Source organism: Artemia sp. Qi Xiang Cuo, chromosome 13, assembly GCF_049724085.1.
Source record: "Artemia sp. Qi Xiang Cuo chromosome 13, ASM4972408v1, whole genome shotgun sequence".
NCBI classification, from domain to species: domain Eukaryota; kingdom Metazoa; phylum Arthropoda; class Branchiopoda; order Anostraca; family Artemiidae; genus Artemia; species Artemia sp. Qi Xiang Cuo.
The window spans coordinates 9561261-9588545 of NC_142806.1; the positions used below are offsets into that span (position 1 = coordinate 9561261).

Here is a 27285-nt window from a genome sequence, read left to right on the forward strand (position 1 = left end):
GTCTCTTCAACAGTTGTTCCTGTTATTAAAAAATCGAACCGGCAATCTGCATAGATGTTCCAATGAAAAAGTTTCCAAAATCTGCGTTCACACAGAAAGAATATTCAATTGTCACAGTAATTTTTTCAACTTAACCTAGTTGAAAAACAAAAAAACTAGCTTGACAAAGCAACTAAAACTGCATGATTTGGTAAGTAAATTATCGTGCAAACAAATATTCCCCTGACGTGAACATATGTCAGACTCTAAAGTTGCAGTTATCGCTAATATTGTCTTTACTGTACATTTGTCTGCAATGTCAAGTACATAAAGTAAGTCTGCGGGCAAGTCTACGGGATCTCTTGGTTTGGCTACATAAAAATAATCTCTTTTTATGTCTTCTTTTGCCTCCCAGAATGGATTAAAAGCTATGTTTGCACAAAAGAGGAGAGAGGGTTCTCCTATGGTGGTCCACAAAAGTCCTCATCCTAGAAAATTACCACCTGAAAACCCCCTACTTTTGTGTGTTATCCCTTCTTGTAAGAAAGATTATCCAATACACTATTCCATTCCCCACTACTGTCAGACCAGTTATCACCTTTATAGGAATCGTTGCAAAATTGTACTCGTTCTGTATTAAAGACGCAAGCAAATTCCCATGGAACTTCAACCCCTGCCCCCTCCCCCCCCCCAAAAAAAAAGCCAAAAAACAGAAAACACAACAACAACAACATCAAAAGTGGAGATTGTACTCACGCATTACGGGTACATTGGTTTACCAATTGGATAGGATCTAAAAACTACCTGCTCCCTTCTTATTGATCATCTCCGTAAACGCATGGCTTTTGCTTACAGTAGAGTAGTTTCATCTAAAATCCGTTTAATTCTGGCTCGACTTTATAACGCAGTATCCCTTCCCCATTTCCTTTTTCTAAGCCCGTTTTGGAGAATTTTTCCCGAGCCAGAGAAAAGAAAGCTCATATCCGCGTTTTTTAAGTATGTGAATTTCTTGTTACGGCTCCCGCCGTGGACAAGAAATTCGCACCTTGTTACAAATTTTAAAATTGCGGACCCGACGGCAGCTATAATTGAACAAATTAAACGGTACAACGAGAAAGTTTCTTTCCATCTTTGGTACCGTTTGCTAAGGCAGTAAATTGCTGTCTATTTAATTTTATTTGCACATCTCTTGTCGTATTTAGTCTTTTTACCGTCTCTTGTCATCTTTAGTCTAGTTGATTGAGTCCGTTGATTTTGAATTCAAGTTGTCAAGCAATTTGCTGTAGGTTAGGTTAGTTGAAGTGGAGTTATCAATCATATTGCTTATGTTTCTTCAGTACTTGGGAGTTTAAAAAGTAAAATTTCTTACGTACCTGCAGTGCAGTGTATAATTAAGTTTTTGTTTCTCGTCTCTGTAATTTGTTCGAATATGTGTAATGTGTTGGAATTTGTTTTTTGTGTGTCTTTTTTCTTTTATAGTGATACTCCGTCTTTTGTACCTTTTTTGACGGGTAATAAATAAATAAATAAAATAAAATTAATATATAATAAAGCGCTATAGACTGTACAAGGAAATACAAATGGAAACTCGTCAAACGGGTATTTGCAAGACATATATGGATTGCAAAGCGCGATTGCTTATTGCTTTTACAATATTTAAACTGTTGTTTTTTTGGGGTTTAGAGGGAAAAAAGGTACCTAGATTAGGTTACGTATTTAATATATGCTATGTTTTACCCCCCCCCACCCTAATTTGTAAATATATAGCCCAAATTTGTTTCTAAACTATTATATTCATCCTATTTTATTTTATTTCTTTAGCAATACCCAAACTTGACTTCTTTCGTGTACAGCGCAGTGTTATATATAATGCATAAGTACCGATTTTCATAATAATTTCTAATATTTTCCCTACAATTCCAAAACTTTCGGTACTTTTTTTTAAATTTTTAAACCCCCCCCCCCCCCCGTTTGAGGTAATGGGCCATTAAGGTCAGGAATAAAATCCCACCAACATGATTGTTTTCGCAACCTCGTTTCCTTTTAGCTTATTCCTGGAAAATGGGAAGTAAAAAGACAGAGCAGAACAAATAATGAAAAAAAGATGAAAAATAAAAGATGAAAGAGGAACAAATAATGAAAATAATGAAAAAAAGATTACAGGAATAATGAAAAAGCCAAGACAGGGAAAAACTAACCAGAACAATATTATCGCCAGATGACTGTGGAACCGCCAAAAGAAATTCTAGATGTTTGCTGGCCTTCCCAATCAGCTTATAACAAACTTCCTCCCTAGCTTTGCATGCAGCAAGTCTCCTTGACCTGTAGGAAGCTAGCATAGCGTTTTGAAGGGAGAGGAGGTTTGAAGTTCCAGGACCAGCCTCAATCCGAGAGTGCAACGAGGTTACCTTGTCGTTCTCTCCCAGAAGCCAATGATTCGCAGCTAGAAGAACAGAGCCCCACCAACTGCAAACGCTGTCATACTCTAGAGATATAAGGAAAAAATGTCATTATAACTCTGTGGTAGGTCATACGTGAAAAATAATAATAATAAGAAATGATTTTCGCTTATTTTTGTTATGTCAAGTAATTCTTGATGAATTTTTATCACAACTAGCTTGCTTTTGGGCACTTTTTCTACAAAAGTTCTATTGACATGAGTATTATTTTTTGCTTTTTTATTTCTTTTGTTAGCTTAAAATCAAGCTTTTTAGAAGTTTTATTTTTTTCTCTACCCTTTCTATTCTATATTTTTTATCTCTATGAAAAATCCCTGAACGAGAAATCGAAAAAATAGAATACTATTTACGAGTATGTATCTTTCCACGAGATTTATTGAAAGTCTTGCTCATTTCTTTTGCTTACTTTTTGTGGAAAGACGATGAGCTCTAATAAACTACTTATGCCGAGAAACTGCAAAAATTAAATAAATTCATTTGCCGCTAAGGCAAATTTTTTCTCCTTCTGCATACACCCCATACACCCCACATTTAAGGAAAAATTTGGAGGTAGAGTATTTAATAGGCAATAAGTCAGCAGGTTCCCTGAAAAGTTAGTTTTAGAGGGATTAAAAAATATCTTAGGCCACTGACTTACTGCTGATGAATTTCTATTGAAATGGCCAATTATAACCATCTTAAAATTTCAAAGGAGGTGACTAATCCCTTTCATCCCTAAAATGATCTCAACACTTATTGTCTTTGAAATCAGCATCTGGAGAAAATGCTACGAATTTGGCTACAACTCTGCATGGTCGAAGTTAGCGGACTGCATAGAGGTATTGGAAGTTATTTTTATGTAGACAGATATTCTGCTCAGATTTTATCTTTCAAAGACATAGTCGCCGCGTCAGGTCAGGTCAGGTTGACTCAATGATAATAAATGTAAATTGTAAACACATTTAAAAAAAATAATGATTACTTAATCACTTTATTAAGGGCTATTCATCAAGGAATTAACCTGTCAACACCTTTAGGCCTCCGTAGTGAGATTAAAGTCAATAGGGGCTGAAGAGACTTTTTCCAAATTTTAATTTTGCGACAAATCTTTATAATCTTATAATTTCGATTTTTTCGTCTCCTATTTTTTTTTTTTTTAAGCACCCTGCATACCTGGCACACCGAACGGCTTTACCCAAGCACAGCTCAAGTCCAAATAAACAAATCACCGGAAAAATCATCCCTGTATAACAGATTATTCTTTATTTTTCGAACATACTGAAAACAAATCACGGTGAATATTGTGCTTTACTGGAAGGGACAGAAAAGATTTTTCCTGAGGGCGCAGGGGTTTGTCAAAACAGAAAGGGAAAACTGAACTGCATATAAATTATTAGAAATCATCCCTGTATAACAGATTATTTTTTATTTTTCGAATATATTGAAAAGAAATCACGGTGAATATAGTGCTTTACAGGAAGGGACGGAAAAGATTTTTCCTGAGGGCGCAGGGGTTTGTCAAAACAGAAAGGGAAAACTGAACTGCATATAAATTATTAGAAATCATCCCTGTATAACAGATTATTTTTTATTTTTCGAATATATTGAAAAGAAATCACGGTGAATATAGTGCTTCACAGGAAGGGACGGAAAAGATTTTTCCTGAGGGCGCAGGGGTTTGTCAAAACAGAAAGGGAAAACTGAACTGCATATAAATTATTAGAAATCATCCCTGTATAACAGATTTTTTTTTATTTTTCGAATATATTGAAAAGAAATCACGGTGAATATAGTGCTTCACAGGAAGGGACGGAAAAGATTTTTCCTGAGGGCTCAGGGGTTTGTCAAAACAGAAAGGGAAAACTGAACTGCATATAAATTATTAGAAATCATCCCTGTATAACAGATTATTTTTTATTTTTCGAATATATTGAAAAGAAATCACGGTGAATATAGTGCTTCACAGGAAGGGACGGAAAAGATTTTTCCTGAGGGCGCAGGGGTTTGTCAAAACAGAAAGGAGAACTGAACTGCATATAAATTATTAGAAATCATCCCTGTATAACAGATTATTTTTTATTTTTCGAATATATTGAAAAGAAATCACGGTGAATATAGTGCTTCACAGGAAGGGACGGAAAAGATTTTTCCTGAGGGCGCAGGGGTTTGTCAAAACAGAAAGGGAAAACTGAACTGCATATAAATTATTAGAAATCATCCCTGTATAACAGATTTTTTTTTATTTTTCGAATATATTGAAAAGAAATCACGGTGAATATAGTGCTTCACAGGAAGGGACGGAAAAGATTTTTCCTGAGGGCGCAGGGGTTTGTCAAAACAGAAAGGGAAAACTGAACTGCATATAAATTATTAGAAATCATCCCTGTATAACAGATTATTTTTTATTTTTCGAATATATTGAAAAGAAATCACGGTGAATATAGTGCTTTACAGGAAGGGACGGAAAAGATTTTTCCTGAGGGCGCAGGGGTTTGTCAAAACAGAAAGGGAAAACTGAACTGCATATAAATTATTAGAAATCATCCCTCTATAACAGATTATTTTTTATTTTTCGACTATATTGAAAAGAAATCACGGTGAATATAGTGCTTCACAGGAAGGGACGGAAAAGATTTTTCCTGAGGGCGCAGGGGTTTGTCAAAACAGAAAGGGAAAACTGAACTGCATATAAATTATTAGAAATCATCCCTGTATAACAGATTTTTTTTTATTTTTCGAATATATTGAAAAGAAATCACGGTGAATATAGTGCTTTACAGGAAGGGACGGAAAAGATTTTTCCTGAGGGCGCAGGGGTTTGTCAAAACAGAAAGGGAAAACTGAACTGCATATAAATTATTAGAAATCATCCCTGTATAACAGATTATTTTTTATTTTTCGAATATATTGAAAAGAAATCACGGTGAATATAGTGCTTCACAGGAAGGGACGGAAAAGATTTTTCCTGAGGGCGCAGGGGTTTGTCAAAACAGAAAGGGAAAACTGAACTGCATATAAATTATTAGAAATCATCCCTGTATAACAGATTATTTTTTATTTTTCGAATATATTGAAAAGAAATCACGGTGAATATAGTGCTTTACAGGAAGGGACGGAAAAGATTTTTCCTGAGGGCGCAGGGGTTTGTCAAAACAGAAAGGGAAAACTGAACTGCATATAAATTATTAGAAATCATCCCTGTATAACAGATTATTTTTTATTTTTCGAATATATTGAAAAGAAATCACGGTGAATATAGTGCTTTACAGGAAGGGACGGAAAAGATTTTTCCTGAGGGCGCAGGGGTTTGTCAAAACAGAAAGGGAAAACTGAACTGCATATAAATTATTAGAAATCATCCCTGTATAACAGATTATTTTTTATTTTTCGAATATATTGAAAAGAAATCACGGTGAATATAGTGCTTCACAGGAAGGGACGGAAAAGATTTTTCCTGAGGGAGCAGGGGTTTGTCAAAACAGAAAGGGAAAACTGAACTGCATATAAATTATTAGAAATCATCCCTGTATAACAGATTATTTTTTATTTTTCGAATATATTGAAAAGAAATCACGGTGAATATAGTGCTTTACAGGAAGGGACGGAAAAGATTTTTCCTGAGGGCGCAGGGGTTTGTCAAAACAGAAAGGGAAAACTGAACTGCATATAAATTATTAGAAATCATCCCTGTATAACAGATTATTTTTTATTTTTCGAATATATTGAAAAGAAATCACGGTGAATATAGTGCTTTACAGGAAGGGACGGAAAAGATTTTTCCTGAGGGTGCAGGGGTTTGTCAGAGCAGAAAGGGGCAACTGGACTGAATATAAATTATTAGAAATCATCCCCGTATAACAGATTATTTTTTATTTTTCGAACATATTGAAAACAAATCACGGTGAATATTGTGCTTTACTGGAAGGGACAGAAAAGATTTTTCCTGAGGGCGCAGGGGTTTGTCAAAACAGAAAGGGAAAACTGAACTGCATATAAATTATTAGAAATCATCCCTGTATAACAGATTATTTTTTATTTTTCGAATATATTGAAAAGAAATCACGGTGAATATAGTGCTTAACAGGAAGGGACGGAAAAGATTTTTCCTGAGGGCGCAGGGGTTTGTCAAAACAGAAAGGGAAAACTGAACTGCATATAAATTATTAGAAATCATCCCTGTATAACAGATTATTTTTTATTTTTCGAATATATTGAAAAGAAATCAGGGTGAATATAGTGCTTCACAGGAAGGGACGGAAAAGATTTTTCCTGAGGGCGCAGGGGTTTGTCAAAACAGAAAGGGAAAACTGAACTGCATATAAATTATTAGAAATCATCCCTGTATAACAGATTTTTTTTTATTTTTCGAATATATTGAAAAGAAATCACGGTGAATATAGTGCTTCACAGGAAGGGACGGAAAAGATTTTTCCTGAGGGAGCAGGGGTTTGTCAAAACAGAAAGGGAAAACTGAACTGCATATAAATTATTAGAAATCATCCCTGTATAACAGATTATTTTTTATTTTTCGAATATATTGAAAAGAAATCACGGTGAATATAGTGCTTTACAGGAAGGGACGGAAAAGATTTTTCCTGAGGGCGCAGGGGTTTGTCAAAACAGAAAGGGAAAACTGAACTGCATATAAATTATTAGAAATCATCCCTGTATAACAGATTATTTTTTATTTTTCGAATATATTGAAAAGAAATCACGGTGAATATAGTGCTTCACAGGAAGGGACGGAAAAGATTTTTCCTGAGGGCGCAGGGGTTTGTCAAAACAGAAAGGGAAAACTGAACTGCATATAAATTATTAGAAATCATCCCTGTATAACAGATTATTTTTTATTTTTCGAATATATTGAAAAGAAATCACGGTGAATATAGTGCTTTACAGGAAGGGACGGAAAAGATTTTTCCTGAGGGCGCAGGGGTTTGTCAAAACAGAAAGGGAAAACTGAACTGCATATAAATTATTAGAAATCATCCCTGTATAACAGATTATTTTTTATTTTTCGAATATATTGAAAAGAAATCACGGTGAATATAGTGCTTCACAGGAAGGGACGGAAAAGATTTTTCCTGAGGGCGCAGGGGTTTGTCAAAACAGAAAGGGAAAACTGAACTGCATATAAATTATTAGAAATCATCCCTGTATAACAGATTATTTTTTATTTTTCGAATATATTGAAAAGAAATCACGGTGAATATAGTGCTTTACAGGAAGGGACGGAAAAGATTTTTCCTGAGGGCGCAGGGGTTTGTCAAAACAGAAAGGGAAAACTGAACTGCATATAAATTATTAGAAATCATCCCTGTATAACAGATTATTTTTTATTTTTCGAATATATTGAAAAGAAATCACGGTGAATATAGTGCTTTACAGGAAGGGACGGAAAAGATTTTTCCTGAGGGCGCAGGGGTTTGTCAAAACAGAAAGGGAAAACTGAACTGCATATAAATTATTAGAAATCATCCCTGTATAACAGATTATTTTTTATTTTTCGAATATATTGAAAAGAAATCACGGTGAATATAGTGCTTCACAGGAAGGGACGGAAAAGATTTTTCCTGAGGGCGCAGGGGTTTGTCAAAACAGAAAGGGAAAACTGAACTGCATATAAATTATTAGAAATCATCCCTGTATAACAGATTATTTTTTATTTTTCGAATATATTGAAAAGAAATCACGGTGAATATAGTGCTTTACAGGAAGGGACGGAAAAGATTTTTCCTGAGGGCGCAGGGGTTTGTCAAAACAGAAAGGGAAAACTGAACTGCATATAAATTATTAGAAATCATCCCTGTATAACAGATTATTTTTTATTTTTCGAATATATTGAAAAGAAATCACGGTGAATATAGTGCTTTACAGGAAGGGACGGAAAAGATTTTTCCTGAGGGTGCAGGGGTTTGTCAGAGCAGAAAGGGGCAACTGGACTGAATATAAATTATTAGAAATCATCCCCGTATAACAGATTATTCTTTATTTTTCGAACATACTGAAAACAAATCACGGTGAATATTGTGCTTTACTGGAAGGGACAGAAAAGATTTTTCCTGAGGGCGCAGGGGTTTGTCAAAACAGAAAGGGAAAACTGAACTGCATATAAATTATTAGAAATCATCCCTGTATAACAGATTATTTTTTATTTTTCGAATATATTGAAAAGAAATCACGGTGAATATAGTGCTTTACAGGAAGGGACGGAAAAGATTTTTCCTGAGGGCGCAGGGGTTTGTCAAAACAGAAAGGGAAAACTGAACTGCATATAAATTATTAGAAATCATCCCTGTATAACAGATTATTTTTTATTTTTCGAATATATTGAAAAGAAATCACGGTGAATATAGTGCTTCACAGGAAGGGACGTAAAAGATTTTTCCTGAGGGCGCAGGGGTTTGTCAAAACAGAAAGGGAAAACTGAACTGCATATAAATTATTAGAAATCATCCCTGTATAACAGATTTTTTTTTATTTTTCGAATATATTGAAAAGAAATCACGGTGAATATAGTGCTTCACAGGAAGGGACGGAAAAGATTTTTCCTGAGGGCGCAGGGGTTTGTCAAAACAGAAAGGGACAACTGAACTGCATATAAATTATTAGAAATCATCCCTGTATAACAGATTATTTTTTATTTTTCAAATATATTGAAAAGAAATCACGGTGAATATAGTGCTTTACAGGAAGGGACGGAAAAGATTTTTCCTGAGGGTGCAGGGGTTTGTCAGAGCAGAAAGGGGCAACTGGACTGAATATAAATTATTAGAAATCATCCCCGTATAACAGCTTATTTTTTATTTTTCGAACATATTGAAAAGAAATCACGATGAATATAGTGCTTTACAGGAAGGGACGGAAAAGATTTTTTCTGAGGGTGCAGGGGTTTGTCAGAACAGAAAGGGAAAACTGAACTGCATATAAATTATTAGAAAATGTAAAAGCACACGATGCAGTTAAAAACAAGCCCCCTGGATTCCGCCTCTCCCCACACTGCCTCGTTTACACTCCTAAGACCTGAGAAACAAAAACACTCGAAACTATGTTGACTCTAGGTAGTTTCAAGTTATATATAAAAATTTCAAAAGAGTTGACAGGCATGGCCGTACCAAGAAAGGGGGTTAGGGGGGTTTGAACCCCCCCCCCCCCCGAAATGTTTGTTTGACTCGTAAAAACGTAACAAAAATGGATATAAACAAATTTTGTATGCGTTTTTTGAGGATTTTTTGTGTAACCCCCCCCCCACGAAAAAAATCTTTGAGTAAACCCCCTCCGAAAAAAATCCTTTGTACGGCCTTGTTGATAGGTCTAATGAAACCTCTGCTACCACCACTATTATTTCTCCTTTCAAGTAAAATATCTTCTCTTCTTGGCAGGGCCAAGATCTCTCCAGTCATTTAGGATCCCTGCTTCTCCAAGAGTACCCATGGATAAAAGACTTAAAAATGGACTTTTAAGAGTAGTCAATAGTAAAGTTCTGACAGAAAATTTCATCTCCCCTAATGCTTAAAACCATATTATTTATCAAAGTTATCAAAATGTAATTTTGCACAATTCAATTTTGCTGAGCTAACTATTTACAACATTCAAATTTTGCTGGCTTAGAATTTACGACGCTTCTTTGTAACAAAACCTTTTGGAAGGAGGCTTCAGCCAACCAGCCCCCTCCCCTGATAGAAATATACTTCAATTCCAAGGCTTGGTTACAATCTTCTTAACAAATTTTTAACTAAATATGTTGGCGATGAGAAGAGCTTTCAAGCTTACATTGTTGGAGGAGGCATATTATATTATGGCATTGTATTATAATAAAGAAGGTGTTTGAATATAGAATGTTTACACACAGCTTAAATATAGAAGGTGCCAAGAGATGAACATCATTATAAAGAACATAATATGCCTAATAATACAGTGCCTCCACATGGGTCTGCATTTACCTAATGGACAGCAACATCTGAATAATAAATGAGAACATCACTACAAAACAAGTCCATTTTATAAATTCTGACCCACCTTCAATCCTGATTCCTTTCAAATCCTCTCCAGAGGCAGACGGGGCATAGCAAATACCATCCAAGAGGTTAATATAAGTCAAGGCATCTCCTTCTGGCACAATGCCAACTGCGTCATTTTTCTTTGATGGCCGATTCGAAGAAAGTATAGCGTCAAAAGCACAGTGTAAGACGTACTGTCTGTACATCTATAAAAAAAAAAAAATTAAGAAAAACGTTTAAAGTAGGAGCCCAAAACAGAAGGAAACAGGAAGGGATGTTCGATAACCCTCCCTTCCCTTAAATAACTTACGTCTTTATGGGTAATTTTCAAGAATTCCTGAAGGACGGGGGGGGGGTCATTAGGTCCAGTCTTACAAGGAGCTCCCATCTCTTTGCCATATATGCAGTTTTATCTCATGAAAGGAATGTTCGCCTCAGGAATTGCTGTGACTTCTGGGTAGAGCGACCCCAACTTATAACCATATCGTTAATGGCAAAAGACAGATTAGTATATTAAAAATAAAAGGTCTGTCAGGAAAAAACAGTCAATATGCTGAGACGATTTTTCAAACAGTTCGTGGTAACAGACTCTAAGTAAGGAGCGACTCGGCTCAATAGTAACCTAAACCCTAACAAAAAAATTGGTTTTGATATCAAAAGATAAATCAAAAGAGTCAGCTTCCAGATATTGCTGCTTCCAGATATATAAGATTGATCAAGCTTAGTGTTACCCATTGAAAGTTACAAGCCTGAGAAAATTGGCCTTGTTTATGAAAAAGGGGAGGACCACTCCTTAAGAGTCAAAGAATCTTAATGAAAATCACACCCTCAGCTTTATCGTACCAGAGAACCATGCTGTAGAGGTTTCAAGCTCCTATACACAAAAATGTGGAATTTTACACTTTTGGCCAGAAGAATGATCACGGGTGCTTGTTTATTTTATTTTTTTTCCCAGGGTGATCGTACCGAGAAAGTGGTCCAATAAAATCGAAATAGGGTACATTCGAACGGAAATTAAAAGTCATAGAGGCCTTTTTAAGTGACCAAAAAACTGGAGGGCAACTAGCCCCCCTCCCACACCTCCTTTTCCCCCAAAGTCGTCCGATCAAAGTTTTGAGATAGTCATTTTGTTCAGCGTAGCTAAAAGATTCAATAACTGGGCCTTTAGGTGTAATATAACACCCCACAACCAGTGGCGAGAGGCCTGTCAGTTATGAAATTTGCCAATTGTTTACGTATAGTGTTATTGGGAAGTATACATACATTTCTAGGGGGGAGAGGATTTTGTGCTTGGGGTGAGTTTCTATGGAGAGAATTTTCCGTGGCAAGGGAAATTTCCGGAGGTGAACTTACCAGGGGAAATTTTACACTGGGAAATTGACAGAATTCTTATGCGAAATTCTTTTTATTTGTCTTACTTCCTCTTTGTCAACTCTGTTTTGCATGTGGAGATGTTTCAGAGGAATTGTCCGGGGGATATTTTCAGCGTGTTTGGATTTTGGGGAAAAAAATACACGGAAGGGGGGATTTCGGGAGTTATCGAAAAAATGATTAGAAATTAAATTATTTTTCAAATGAAAGTGTTCTAAGGAAAATTTTTCAGGCTCAATCATCCGAAAGAAATTTTACGGGGGGGGGAATTTTCAACCAAGATGGTTCTGATAGGAGTGAATTTTATAGGAGGGTGTGCATTTTACGAGGGAGGAAATTTCCAAAGAGGAGTCTCCTGGAGGGGGAGTCTCCTGGATGGTGAGTTTTTCAACAGAAAATAAGGAGCACCATTAAAACTCAGACGAATACAAATTATTCCGCATATGAAGGGGTTGGCCCTCTTTTCAATACCTTGTTGTTTACGCTAAAGTTTGACTGCTTGTTCCATTTTTTTAGAGGGACAATCCCTTAATATACGGAATAATTTCTGTTCGTTTTGAGTTTTAATATTGCTTCATATTTTCAGTTGAAAAGACTTGCTTTTCTTTATTCAATCAACATTCATAAATGAATATGAGATGCAACGATTGTCATAAAAATATTGGGATACTGAACTCTCATAATTTTTTTTACAAAAAAGTGCATAGTTTTAGAATAAAAGGGGAAAAATCTCCAAAAGAGGATGCAATCCTTCTAAAAATTATAGCATCGAATTCTACAGTTTTTTTTAGAATTCTACACGTCCCAGAACCCATAAAGGAGATTCATCCTTATTCCTTGTCCTTGAAATGAGACAGGTTATTTTTATCCTATTTATATAATTTATTTTATGCAGGTTAAGAAAGAAAACTTTAATTCCTGGAATGTAAGGCCTTATCTAGATGTGGAGGTAAGGGGTTTGACCCCTCCCCCAAAATGTTTGCCCGGCTCGTAAAAACGTACCAATAATGTATTTAAACAAATTTTTTAAGTGTTTTTAAAGTATTTTAGTATATCCCCCACCATCCGAAAAAAAACTCCTCGAACAAAAACCCTGGCAAGACCGTTTCCCAGCTGAACCCAAATCCATTCAAGTCTCAACTGTTATTATTAAATAGATTGCATGACATTATAAAGAATTCACTGCATCGCCAATTTGAATTTAGCCAGTGATGTTGACAGTCAGCTATTGACCATGAATTGAGGGAGTTAACCAATCTTTAATGGGCTTTTGTGCTGAATGGGTTGAGAAAATGGGAAAACCTTTGATTCTGAGTAGACAGTTTCATTGTCCAACACGATATATAGCGTGATTATCTTTACAAAGCTGGCTACGCTTAACGCATGCAATATTTTCTTTTGATTTGGGAGACAAGATTTTATAGAAAAAAAAAAATGGTTAGCAGTTGAGCTCTAGCGAGCATGTGCGACTAAAATAAACACAAAAATCCTTCTTAAAAAAAAAAAAAATATATGAAAGATTAACATGAACAAACACAACAGGTATCAAAAGGTCGTATCTCCATAACTGAAAATTTTAAGAAGAGCAAAAAAACCTGACAACATTTTTATTTCTTCTCCGATAGCCTTAAAACAAAAACAGATTGATATGTAAAACCAATACATATCAATCTCTTTTTGTTTTACGGTTATTAGAGGGGAAATAAAAAAGTTGTGAGGTTTTTTTTCTCTCCTGAGAATTTATAATTATGGAAATACGTCCTTTTAATACCCGACTGACGAAATGACTATTTTCAATTTTCATATATATTTTTCACTAAAAATAAATAGTTTTTCACAAGAAAACGATAAATATAAATTCAGGGCTTATAAATATTGAACTGCTACTAAACCTAGTAAATAAATAAACTACATTCAGATGGGAACATGAAAAAACAACCAATTACAACATGTACGTATATTTATCGAAAACCATCCAAAAAGGGAAAAAAGATAAGAAAAAGTGACTGGTTAAAGGTTTCAAATTTCAATGCGACTTAAACATTCATGTAGCCAAATTATTGAACGTAACGTTTAACACAATAACTGAATTTGCCAAATTAGCCACTTTATGAGAATGGACTTCAATTATAGCCCCCATGCTCTTTGCCTGACACTTCAACTCTGCCCCTACTGAACCAAACTAGATTGGGTTTTTATACATTACCAGTACAAGGACTCCTAAGCATACATGAAATAGCCCAAAAAGAGACATAAATTGTTTCTTTATTCTTTAAAGGACTTGTTTTTTTTTCGACAGAAGGTTATCAAAATTTCCTCCCAAATTACATAAAAGTAGTTATTCTAATGTGTAAAATACCAATATCTCCAAATTATACATTTCATGAATATACTAAATAAAAGACTATGAGCAATATGGTTTGATTTTCAAGTTGGTCCCTGAGACTAACTAACAAGTATCGTGCAATCTTTGGATTGCATTTGGAGCAAAATCTCCAAATGATTTGGATTGCATTTGGAGCAACATTTGGAGCAAAATCTCCAAATGAAACACTATAGCTCTATAATGTTTTGTTCTTTACTGCTATGTAACGTATTGTTCTTTACTACTTGTTCTTTATTGTTCTTTAACGTATTGTAACGTTTATTGTTCTTTACTGCTATGTAACGCTAGCGTTCTAGGAACTTTTTTCTTTAGTTCAACACTATACAACTTGCGGCGGTAGTAATTTCTAATTCCCATAAAAGCCATACTGAAGCAGCAAACAATCAATCTGTTTCACATTCCAAAAATATTTGGACTAAATTCTCTTGCAGACACGTAATCAAAGTGGGGCTATTCAAGCTTGTGCCCTCTTAATCCAAAAAATCTTAGGATCTATGAGAAAAACAACGCTTAAATTTTAAATATAATTTGCCTATTATTACGTTTTCTTTAATCTTTGCCGTTCTTTCCAGAAATGTCGGGCTCCCTCCGAAATTGAGCCTCCATATGTCTCTGACCAAAGTACGATCTCCGGTATTTAAAACAGGTCTCACGAAATCCACCCCCCCCCCCCCATTTCATTGCTGACTAGCATTAATTATCACACAAAATATAATCGTTGCAAATGATGTCTGCATCCTAGGAAAGTTTTCTGTTCACGTTAAGGTGAATTGGATAGCGGAACCGACGAGCCAAATACAGTCATTATTTTTGAAAACTTCGTTTCCATTCAAAAACCAATATAAAAGAAACTCACATTAAAATTCAATCATTAAAACTGAAAAAAAGTTTTGTAATTTTTTAAAACAGCCCTAGCATCATTACTTCAAGGAAGTTCAACCAGGACTGGTACACCAAGCGAAGTGAAAAAGACAGTTCATTCAAATGGAATAAAAAACACTTACTGACAAGCTCTTAAAGCTAATCTTGCCTTTTTGGCAGCCAGCTTAGAAGGTCTATCCGTAACAGGTTGAGTGGAATTCCTTGAAGTAATGATGCTAGGGCTGTTTTGAAAAAAAAAATCTTTTAATGATTGAATTTTGATGTGAGTTTCTTTTATATTGGTTTTCTCTTCGTTTGTTTTGCTGAGGACAGCCCTTGGATATAGGGTCGAAATATTCATTTAAAGTTGCGTTCCACTATCTTATATATATATATATATATATATATATATATATATATATATATATATATATATATATATATATATATATATATATATATATATATATATATATATATATATATATATATATATATATATATATATATATATATATATATATATATATATATATATATATATATATATATAAAACCCTATTGTTCTACTTGTTGTTTAGAATTAGATATGTTATATCTAAAAAAAAAAAAAATTAGTTTTGTTGGTTTTCCTCGTTAATTATTAGAAGAATAATAAAAAAAAATAATAACAAAGATAGGTATAAAGGTAATAAAATTGCAAACTAACCTGCATTAGAAGACACAAAGGATCACCTTTCCTTTCTGATTTAGTGAAAAAAGGTGACACACACTTCATAAAACACCAGTCATACCTCAAGAAGAATCTGTGCCCATGAGGACTGCACAACCACTGCAAATGAGGTGGAATTGATGAGCCTAACTTTGTGCAGACATCTCTCGCTTTACGAAGCCAAAACCGAGCAAGTATCTTCCTTTTGCTATTGAATACAAGCTTCATCCTGACAGCAGTGGTCATATAAACTTCTGCCAATTGCTCTGTGCTTAATGCTGAGCCTGCTCCTTCAGCCATATTCAGAGCAGCAAGACAAAGGCTAAGGCCATAGAGGCACTGGAAGCGAGAGTCCGGCAGTGATTCTTCATATAGACGAAGATGATTAGTTAATTGAAGCTGATTGAGACGATGATAGCAGAAGGCAATCTCAGCAAGTATAGAACGACATCCAATGCGCCTGGCTCTGCAAAAGAAAGAAAAGAAAACCCAAGGGTTAGTTTTTTTTTAATTAAAATATACAAGGAGAGAAATTCACGAGGGGAGCTCCTGGATCTCTAGGAGCGGTGAGACAACCGTAAACACCGTCGATTTATCATAGATACACACAATGGGAGGCTTTGGGTGAAGGGATCATTTTCATTTGGTAGTAGTGGGGGGGGGGGGTGAAGGGTGAATGACTTTGCTATCTGGCAAGATACGTTCCTGAGATTCCTAAGAAATTTAGTAATATTCTGAAAAGCTCATAAGAGGTCCAATTAGGAATAATTCTTCTTTCATTATCCCCCTCTATATGAGAAGTTCATAAGTTTATTAATCCACATTCATAAACAAATAAATAAATTAAACAACACTTTCACGCTGGAGAAAACCTATGAAGGCTTGCGATGGCGCGAAAGTCCATGTAACTACTTACCTATTAACTCAACTATTTACATAAACCTCAACTATTTAATTAAAACAATTATAAATAAACCAAAAATAGATAAACTATAACCTATATATAAAAAAAATAAAAAAAATCGATAAATAAATAAATAACTGAATTAAAAATAATAATAGATATTTAAAATATAAAAGAAAAAATAATAATAAGATCTCCATCACTCATAGGAAGGCATACAATTACATTTGTTTTTTCAAAACGAATTTAAAGCACGAGATAGAAAACAATGGTTTACAATCCAATATAGTAATTAAAGAAAACTTAAATTGAAATTTAACGGCATATAACTAAAATCAGGTTGAGGAAAAAACAAAATATATTAAAATATCAAAAGATATTAAAATATTAATTTTAAATAATAGAATATTATAAATATTTATTTATAATAAAATGTAAAATATTATTATTATTATAAATTTATAAAATATATTATATTTATAAAATATTATTATAATAATGTTTATTTATTTATTAAATATATTATAAATATTTATAAAATAGAACATTAAAAGATACTCGGCATGACGCTCAACTAACTTTCTCTCGTATTTGACTAATAGCAAGTTATTGTAGGTATACTTTAAAAGTCTGTGCAAAGAAAAATAGGACAACCCCGACTGGGACTATAGGTTTTACGAATAACCCAATGATTTACTCATTTTAGATATAACTCGCCTGTGCTGCTTTACTTTTTGTATTTTCAAACCTCCACTTTCCCTCCCGAAATGAAGTATTGTATGCATACCTGAAGCTCTCAGCCAAAATATTTGTATTTATTAGTTATTTTAATGTTGATATCAAACTGTAAATAAAATCAGCTACTGCGCACAGGAGGGAGGGGGGGGGGTAAGGATATGTAAAAAAGCACCTGAGTATAAACTATAGAAAATCCCTAAAAAATATTTTTTTTACATCGAGATATTTACCTTCAAAACATACTTTTGCCCACATAAGAGTTTCGATAAATTTCAAATTCAGAATACAACCCATAACTGCAAGAAAGAGACGGGTGGGGAGGGGGGGGGCTCAAAGAAGACCTCTGAGCTAACTCTAAAAAACAGCCATAAAAATTGCTTTTTAAAGACCGGATATTGAGCTTCAAAACATTAATTTTTGCTTACCAAAAGTTTTAAAGAGTGTGGCTGAAAGCTATAGTCAGTAAGGAAGGGGGTCGGATCCCCGGCTTCCTTTTTCTAGGAAGTACACATTTATTTTCAGTCCAGTTCAAGCTAAGTCTGGGCAGCTCAAGCGTCTTGGCCCCCTGCGATACGTCGTTTTTGTCATACTCTTCCAGAGACCCTCCTCTACACTCAACTTTTAGGAGCTGAGCTCCCTAAGGGGTTTTGACGGATTTCGAGGGATCTCGACGGATATCCCTAAAGGCTTCGAGGTTTCGACGGATATCTTATAACTTCGTAAATTTTCCATATGATAGATCTATTTTGAACTATTCAAATTACCTCCACCCTGTCTTCCAGATACATGCTTACCAACCCTGATTAATTCAGTATTATTTAAAGACTTGGTAATACACAATAATAAAATAATGACAACTTGCTAGAGTAATTAACAATAACTAACTTGGGCTGTATAAGACCACCGGCCCTTGCTCCAAGCCACTTTCCGAGACCACAAAGGTGCAATAGCTGTCGAATTCCTTGCCAAACCACAGAGGCGAATGCGTCAAAGCGAGAGGTCGGTAAGCATCTTCCAAGAGTTGATAAAGCTAATGTATACTGTTTGGCTGATGACTGGTAATTTCCCTAAAACACAACAAGTAATAATAGGTTTGCAGTTGTTCTCCCAATTCGGGGTATGATTTATACCCTATAAAAGAAATTGTAGCTTATGCCATATGAAGAAAATTTTATCATTTTAATGGTCCCAAAGGCTGATGGAAAAAGGATGGGGGAGAGGGTAAATGTATAGCGAACTAAAGACTGGAGGAGGTTCAAACAAAGCCAAAACTTGTTGCTGTAAAAAAAAATATATGTTAAAAAATTTTAACAGATAATTTTCATATTCATAATTAGCTGGACCATTGTTGCAGCCTTTTTGGCAGAGGACCATTATAGCAGTTCGACCCTCCAAATAAGTCAATCGTATGGTTAACTAATAATAGTTCGAACATCAATCTTATGATGGCAAATCAATTATTACGATAAAATTTAAACTAAAAAATTAATTATACCACATATTTTTCTACATGTTACGTTTGTTTTAAAGGTAATAATTATTTATTTTTAACCCTCTTTTAGGCAAAGCAAGCGGGTGGGTTATATTTTTTTCTTTTCTTTTTTTGCAAAACACCTTATACACCCCCTCCCCCCAGGGACTCGTAATTATTATTTTGTTAGAAGGTATAACGTCATTGATCCCATTATCTCTAGAATTCCACAAGTATCTGTTCAAACTGCCCCGGTATTGAAGCTAAACCATCGTTGGGCTCCAATATTGACGGTAGAGCTCAATATTTTTCTTCTTCCGTCTTTGAAGTGATCGTGCTATCTTCACTAGTGTATTTATCTTCATCACTCTTTATTTCGTCACTTTTTTTATGTGTTACTTTTTTCTTTTCTTCTTATTTCTTGCTCTGTCTTTTTGTTTTCTATGACGGAGTTTCAAATAAATAATAAAAATTAAAAGAACGTTATGAATATTAAACAACTATTCCATCTTACCAAATTGATTTAACAAAATATAATTTTGATAGATTATAGAAAAGTACCCATAGTTTAGAGTTTTTCCTTATCTGCGAAAATCTAACAAAAACAAGTATTTGACCAATAGATCAGGCTAGAAGGCTGAATTTTATTTTGTTGCACAATGAATGCGGGGGGGGGGGACATTATAACGGATGCCACCAGGGTAGGGCAGGCAGTCGGTAGAAGATAAAGAAAAAAAAATTGATACCTCAACTCTGCGTATTACCCCCGATAAATTTCCTGGTTGCACCCTTGAACATTAAGTCTAATAAATTACGGTTGCATATGACAGAAGCCTAGATTTGTCTTGTTTATAGAACTAAAAGGATTTAATCCTGGGGAAATTGTTCTGTGGTCATAAAATGCATTTCAAAGCTTTTATAGTTCTAACACTGTTTGTTGTAATGTTTAAAGAACTTAATTTGAATCCGTTTATTTTTTCGTTCTTTCGTTTAGATCCTATTCCTGTTTAGTTATTAATATATGACAGTAAACGCACTGTGGATTTGATGAAAGGAGAGAAATAGAAATCAACAAGACCTTTAGGATTTGAAAGGAGTATTTAAAAGGCTGTAAAAGATTTTCTCGGTATCTTTTAAATTTATAAGATGTTCTAAATTAATCATTTTGGTTGTTTATTTTTAGTGTTTAGCTCATCAATGTAGGTGCCTATTTTTCATTGAGAACCTTTATATTCATACGTAAAATCGAGCCTAGTTGGGTTTGGAGAGTGGAAGCAACCGAGTAAATAAGAAAAAAAACTTAATGGGGATAATCTGCAAATACCCTTTGATTGTAATGAAAGGAGGGAGAATTGCTTCCACTATACAAAAAACCATTAAAGGGTGGCAGTCCGGCCCCCTTTAGTTATGGGGCCATGAATAATTCCTCCACCAAGAGAAGTTGTTAATATGCAATGACCAAAACAAAATTTGGGCCTAGGGACAAGCAATAGTAGCTCCAATGAGAAAAGATGTTAACAAGCAGTAACAGTCAGGCCCACCTGTAATTTCGGAACCGTGTGGCTATCCGTGTGGCTATTCGTGTGGCTATCAATGCTACTTCCAATTAGTAAAATTATAAATGGTTAATAACAAACATACCGGCTCTTAATTTCGGGCCATGGGACAATTAATATTGTTTCCACTAAGAGAAGTCAGCAATGCAATGCATGTCACAGCCACTCGCGATTGGGGTATTGTGGCTACGAAAATTGCTTCTATTATGAGGTCATTGATAGGGAGTAATAGCCACCCAAAACTGTGTTCCCTTTGTTGAACCAAAACTCCTTTGAATGGGTATCTTTGTTGGACTCTTTCTGGGAAACATAAGAAGCCAAAGTAATCAGTTTTATCGCTTTTTTGCAGTGAATATGAGGGATAATGAATGTGTCAGGTTCAATGAATATAGAATATATATTGAATATAGAATAAGGGAGTAAAACATAAGGGAGTAAAACAAAGGGAAACATAATATAAAATGTGTCTATATTCAATGTGTGTGGTTTCATATTAGTATGTACTATCAGTTAATAGCATGCTCTATTAGTATTTACTATAATAGTATCCGTGTTTTTGTCTGAGATAAAGTTTTAAGTTATTTAAGTGTCTTTTTTTGTTCGTTTTTTTTTGTGTATGTGTATGTGTGTGTATTTTACTCCAATTGCTTTGCCTAAAAGGGGGTTAATATTTTTTATAATAGAAATAAAATAGATTTTGTTAACATTAATAACGTTCTATTCATTTTTACTATTTATTAGAAACTACGTCATACAAACCAAAAAGACGGAGCGAGAAAAAAGAAAAAATAAGAAAAGAAAAAATAAGAAAAGAAAAAATAAAAAAAGAAAAAATAAGAAAAGAAAAAAGAAAAAAAGAAAAAATAAGAAAAGAAAAAAGTAACACGTAAAAAAGTGACAAAATAAAGAGAGATGAAGATAAGTACACTAGTGAAGATAGCACAATCACATCAAAGAAAGAAGAAGAAAAATATGGAGCTATGCCGTCAATATTGGAGCCTAAAGATGGTTTAGCTTCGATAACCGGGCAGTTTGAACAGATACTTGTGGAATTATAGAGATAATCGGATCAATAACGTTATACCTTCTAACAACATAATAATTACGAATCCCTGGGGGGGGGGGAATGTAGAAGGTGTTTTGCACAAAAGAAAAAAAAACATAGCAAATTTTTGACTTTTCTAAATTGGGAAACATTCTCCAGAAGGGTAATTTTTAATCTTTGTCCATTCACACTCCTTAAAGGGGATCCATCTCGCTTCTTTTTCTTATTTTTTGTGAGCACCGGTTTTTGGACACAAAAACAAATGCTAAAACTGATGAATTATATTGCAAACATAAGAAATTATTAGAAAACCGTAAAAAGCCGAGATGACAAGAGGGCACATAACCGAAGGGGCATCGTACAGAACTAAAGCTTATTGAAGATTGAGAATGGACATTTGTATAATTTTACAGGGGGGGGGGGGGGGTTGAGACCAAGTTCTCTAAATCTTTGGGAACAGGTTTATACTGTTCGTTACTCTTAGAAATGAAGTAACTCCATCCTTTGGCACCATCAATACATGTGCATTCATATCCATGAACAAAGCCTAAATCATTAGGTGGGTGGCGGAGGAGGGGGGTTGTGGTCTTTAACCACAACCCCCTCCTACAAAGGACTTTCCGCACGTACTCAACATCCAAGGGAAGTCAATTCCTTGATCGGCCCGGTTGTCAGCACATTTAAAGACAGTATTCGTTAAAATAACCAAAAGAAAAAACTTGATTTTTGCTTACGGAATCGTAGTCTGAATCTGCCTGTTTACGATGACGCCAATAGGTAGTCATGGCCTCAGATTTCTGGTTAGGTATTGGCTCTCCGTAGACAAAAAGCCGAAGAAATACAAGAGTAAGCAGCATTATGTTTATCACCGATGTTAACAATAAAGAAAGTCCAGAAGTTGTTTCCAGAAAGGAGGGTGGCTCATCTGTAAATACAGGCAAATAATAAAAAAAAAACACATTACGTACTACGAATCCAAAAACTTCGACTCTATTTAAACCAAACGTAATTTTTTACTATAGACTTAACATCACCTCAAATCTAGGAAGTCACTTTTTTTACATAAAAATCAACACAGTACAAATTTGAAACCGAAATCCCCCAAAAGTCTTTTGAACTAAGATTTTACTTTTTAGATTTATCATTAAATGGAAAATGAAGTTTTCTTTCCCACACATATAATATAATATACACGTATATATATATATATATATATATATATATATATATATATATATATATATATATATATATATAATATATATATATACGTATATATATATTATATATAATATATATACACGTGTCCCATGTGTTTTTTTCTATAATTTGTTAATTACTCGCAAAAAAACTATTTTGTTTTATGTAGCCACTATTATTTGAATTTAGATCTCCTGAAATTAGACGTTTAATTTTGAAGGTTATTTTTTAAGAAAGATTAAAAAAAATTCTTTCCATAATAAGTACAGCTTTTTCAGCAAAAGATAAGAAAGCTAAAGTTTTCAACACATTCGGATATAATTTTACATACAAAAATTCAACTCAAAATAAATAACTGTAAGTGACATACGTGTTATTCGACAATGAAAGTTATTAATTTTTTTATTATTATTTATACTCAAAAAATCTTACCGATGCTTCTAAGATTTCTTCCAGATGAATGTTTGTTAAATTGCATTTCATCTTCTGCATACATTACTTCAAAAACACGCCCAAATGGATTAAATACCAGAACTGCCAAAGTAAACATACACAGTGTAATCCGGGATCGATCAATCATTGCCCGAGCAACGCCACCACCATTTTTCTTCTATAAAGTATATTATAATGTAATACAAAAAATAACATGAATACTAATATAATAATATTGTAACACAGATGCCAATCTAAACATACAAAGCTTTATCTTCGCTTAATAAATTTTCTCCAAAACAGTATCGTCAGATTTCTTCTATAAAGAGCATTATGTAATAAAATATTAAAAATATAATAAATAAATTTATCATAAAATTTTAGTGCTTCCTGTGTACAGAGATCCTGTGTGACAGAGATGCTCGGCCATCATTGGTACTGCCATGTTGTTCGGCCATCATTGGCATTGCCATGTTGCTCGGCCATCATTGGTACTGCCATGTTGCTCGGCCATCGTTGGTACTGCCATGTTGTTCGGCCATCATTGTTACTGCCATGTTGTTCGGCCATCATTGGTACTGCCATGTTGCTTGGCCATCATTGGCCGAGCAACATTGAAATTTACTTCAATAAAGAGCATCCTAATTTAATATAATAAATCCTAATTTAATATAATTCTTTTATGTGAGTTTTCTTTGACATAATCCTAATTTTTCTTTTGATAAACTTTTGGACCCTTCGTAAAGAATTTAATAATTGCAAGTAATTATACCAACAAGGCTAACAAAGCTAACCAGACTCGCCTCAAAAAACCTCAATCAACGGAGAAAAAGAAAACTAGACTCAAATCCTAATGTCACACTATTATTTATGGTTGAGATTATAAAACACCGAATGTACACCCATTAAATGGTTCCGCAGGAAACCATTTTAAAGTTAAAATGGCAAACCCTATAAATCTTTAAATATAATTATTATTTTACAAGGCGAATGAAAGTACATTTCGTCATTTTTTTTTAGGAAACCCCTCGGAGAAAATCTAAAACCACTTGAACCTTATAAAGGAACAATGTCTCTCTTCCCCTTAAATATCTCCCACATTTCAATTCCATTTAAAACATCAGGATAGCCCCCTCTCTCTAAAAAAAATAACTAATAAAATAAACTAATAAAATTAAACTAATAAATAATAAGTTCACCTTTTAAATGGTTTACTACTGATATTACAATCATCATTAGCTCTTGGCTTTAGCTTTATTGCCGCCCTTTTCAGAAGCTATATTAGTTTATCAACTTACTTCCCTTAGTGATTTTACAAAATAATTTGGAGTGTCTTAATTTCTCAGAAAATACGGCGTTTCCGTTTATAATTAAAATGACATTATAGAATATTCACATCAGCAAACCTTTATCAGCGGAAAAAAGTAAAACTAGACTCAAATCCATTGCAATATTATAATTCACAGGGGAAATTACAAAGCAACAATAAAATTTTTTCATGGACGAACTTTTTTCTTTCTCTCTTTTTTCTTTAAATATAAAGTTTTTCGTTTACTTGTGTCATTTTCTTGCATAACATAGCTCTTTTATCTTCTTTCTCTCTTTCCCTCTTGTTTCATCTTCTTTTTCTCTCTTTTTTCTGTAATAAGATTTTTCATTCATTTGTGTTCTTTTCTTGCGTAACAGAGCTGTTTTATCTTCTTTTTGTTTTGTTAATTGTTTTTGGATGTGAAATTAAAATACTCGGACATATTTTTAGTTTACTTTTAGTAAATGTCTTCATTAAGAATCAATCCGTTACTCACATGTTTCTCTATTTTTTTTATTTGCAATTTCGAAGGTCATATGAACACCATATTGTACTTACATTCTATCATTATAATACCAGGATTGGACGGGGTAAACTAGCAGAAAAAGGTAAAAGTAGTAGTAAAGGGTAAATATTGGTTTTCTTCTTTTTCATCATCTCCCCAATGACCCTTCATGGCCAATTTACTATTGCCGCGAGATAGGGGAGTTGTCGGCTAAACAAATTCCCATGCAACGTCTGGATTTCAGATATCGGATGAGGCAAAAAAAAAGCCTGGAGCACAAGCACAAACAAGTAAGTAATTTTCAATTATTATTTTCCCATATTTTGTTTTCAGCTAGGACAGCTTTTCGCTTATTAAAAAAAAAATTAATCATAGCTGAAAAACACGACGTATAACGGAATCAAAACAGTTGTTTGGCTTTTTGGAAAAACAATCAATTAAAGTCTGTTTCCGTTTTTCGACCTGATTGCTGACGCAGTGAAGTTTTCCGACTCTCTTAGTCTTCTTCTCTATTATTTATACACGATTTCAACAGTGTTTTAGTCAATTCCAAGCCAGGAGAGTAGATGCTATCAAGACCCTACTTAAAATTCTCAAATTTAGCTTCAAGTAACTTATCTGATCGGTTTGTTTTGGAGAAAAAGCAGCTTTCTGCTCCTTGAGTACTTTATACAAATTATAAATTTTCCATTTCTTATTTTGAATTCTTCTGTGTCTGATAATAGCTTCCACTTTCTCTCTCATTTCTTGTTGCGCCTATTGCCTTCCCTTCTCCGCTTCTTCCTCGAGGAGGCCGGGTAGCTAGCCCTAGCTCACCTCAAGTAAACTAAGTGGCCAAGTGAAGTAAACATTTTTAATGTGGACATTCCAATACTCCAAAGACCTTTACTTCATTGAAAACAGCAAGTTTGGCAACCACTGACTTCTCGTTCTCTATATTTTTTTCATCAGTTAAAATCTGAATTTGAAGCGACTTTGAAAAATTTCCCACAGTGGCAGCACTTCCGCTTTCACAAGAGCAGAATTCTCGCTCAGAATGAATTCGGGTAAACAATCCATGATGGATGACCACTGCTATAGAAGTCAATTTGCTACCGGACCAACTGTAAACCAGTGCATTGGAACAAGCCTTGCCAGTACATGTATTGGAAACTTGTTTTCTTCGTGGGTTTTGAGCCGGTTCTCTAGTTTTCTAGGCCATCCGTAGAAAAAATAATGCAACGAAAAGACTAGCTGAGACAAATTATTCCCTCAGCTCCTCCTTAGCCTCTTGGACCACATTGTGTGTGGAGTAGATTCCGCATGTCCCTATTTTCATCAGGCCACTTTCGCCACAAGTGATCTTTTTCTTTTCATCAAGAATTTTGAACACTTTCTTACTTACAGTAGGTCCGTCAGAAATAAGGCCTTACCTTAGACCTTAGTTCCTCCAGGGCTAGGTATGGCACAAAGAGCAACAAAGCCTCGCCAGACGTCCCGGAGCGGAGCAGCAGCCGTGACGTTCTCCCACTGTGGTTGCAACGACATGCTGAGCCGTGCACTTAATGAACCGGCTTCCACGATCCCAAGCTGAATCGCGGCCAATGAAAACAGCCTTCAAATATCTTTTTAACAACCTTTCCATCCGTCTCAGACCAAAACCGCATATGCAGTTGCTTCTGGCTTTTTTTTGTTGTTGTCTCATTGAATGCAAGAACAAAACAAGATTCTCCCAGTTCGGTTCAAAAGAGCTCTCTGAAGTAGAAGTAAAGTGCGTCATTCGGTAAACTATTGGAACAATGGGTCCCATACATTGTCGAAAAAACTTTGTTGACATGAAGTTGCAGAGAAATTTGAGTCAAACAACTTTTAATGCCCATATCAGCTAGGCTCCCTGTCAGTTTTTGAGGCAGGAGAAACTAAAAAATGTTACTACTTTTCAGAGTCTTCATCTGCAGTCCAACTAACAGATAATCACAATTGATTCGGGTTCAGTTTTACCGTGACTTTATTTTTGTGAGTGTCACATGCTGATCTAGATCCTGAAAACCTTTTGTGCAGTTTAACATTTTGCTGCAAACCGTATACATAAAGCCACTTCCATCAGCAAGACCGTTGCCCCCCCAGAGATAGAGGCGACTGGTACGTACTTGCTTCTTCAACCAAGGCCATTCAAATTTGCTTTTGCTCGTCCTAAGACAAAAACAGACTACGACTATAACCTGTAACATTGAAAATTATATTTTGGCCTGTTTGAACAAGTGTCTGAAACAGGTCAAGAGCCAGGGTCCAGCTTGAATGCAATGAATTCAAGATAGGGCACAATGAAACAAAAATTACACAAAAGACTCCAGAGACAAGAAGCGTCAATTTCTTTTGCTTCTTTCTATTCAAATTTT

The 27285-nt window shown here is 34.6% G+C and overlaps 1 protein-coding gene across 1 annotated transcript in view; it reads right to left on the reverse strand.

Moving 5' to 3' along the window:
- SREBP (Sterol regulatory element binding protein) overlaps positions 1–27285 on the reverse strand; it is an 89069-nt gene that overhangs the window by 34298 nt on the left and 27486 nt on the right. Inside the window, exons 6-11 of the mRNA XM_089098627.1 lie at positions 23094–23271; positions 22196–22386; positions 18275–18456; positions 15745–16213; positions 10437–10623; positions 2178–2464 (exon numbers count right to left, since the gene is read on the reverse strand). Coding sequence (XP_088954753.1) covers positions 2178–2464; positions 10437–10623; positions 15745–16213; positions 18275–18456; positions 22196–22386; positions 23094–23271 — 1494 coding nt within the window. The remainder of the gene's footprint in view (positions 1–2177; positions 2465–10436; positions 10624–15744; positions 16214–18274; positions 18457–22195; positions 22387–23093; positions 23272–27285) is intronic.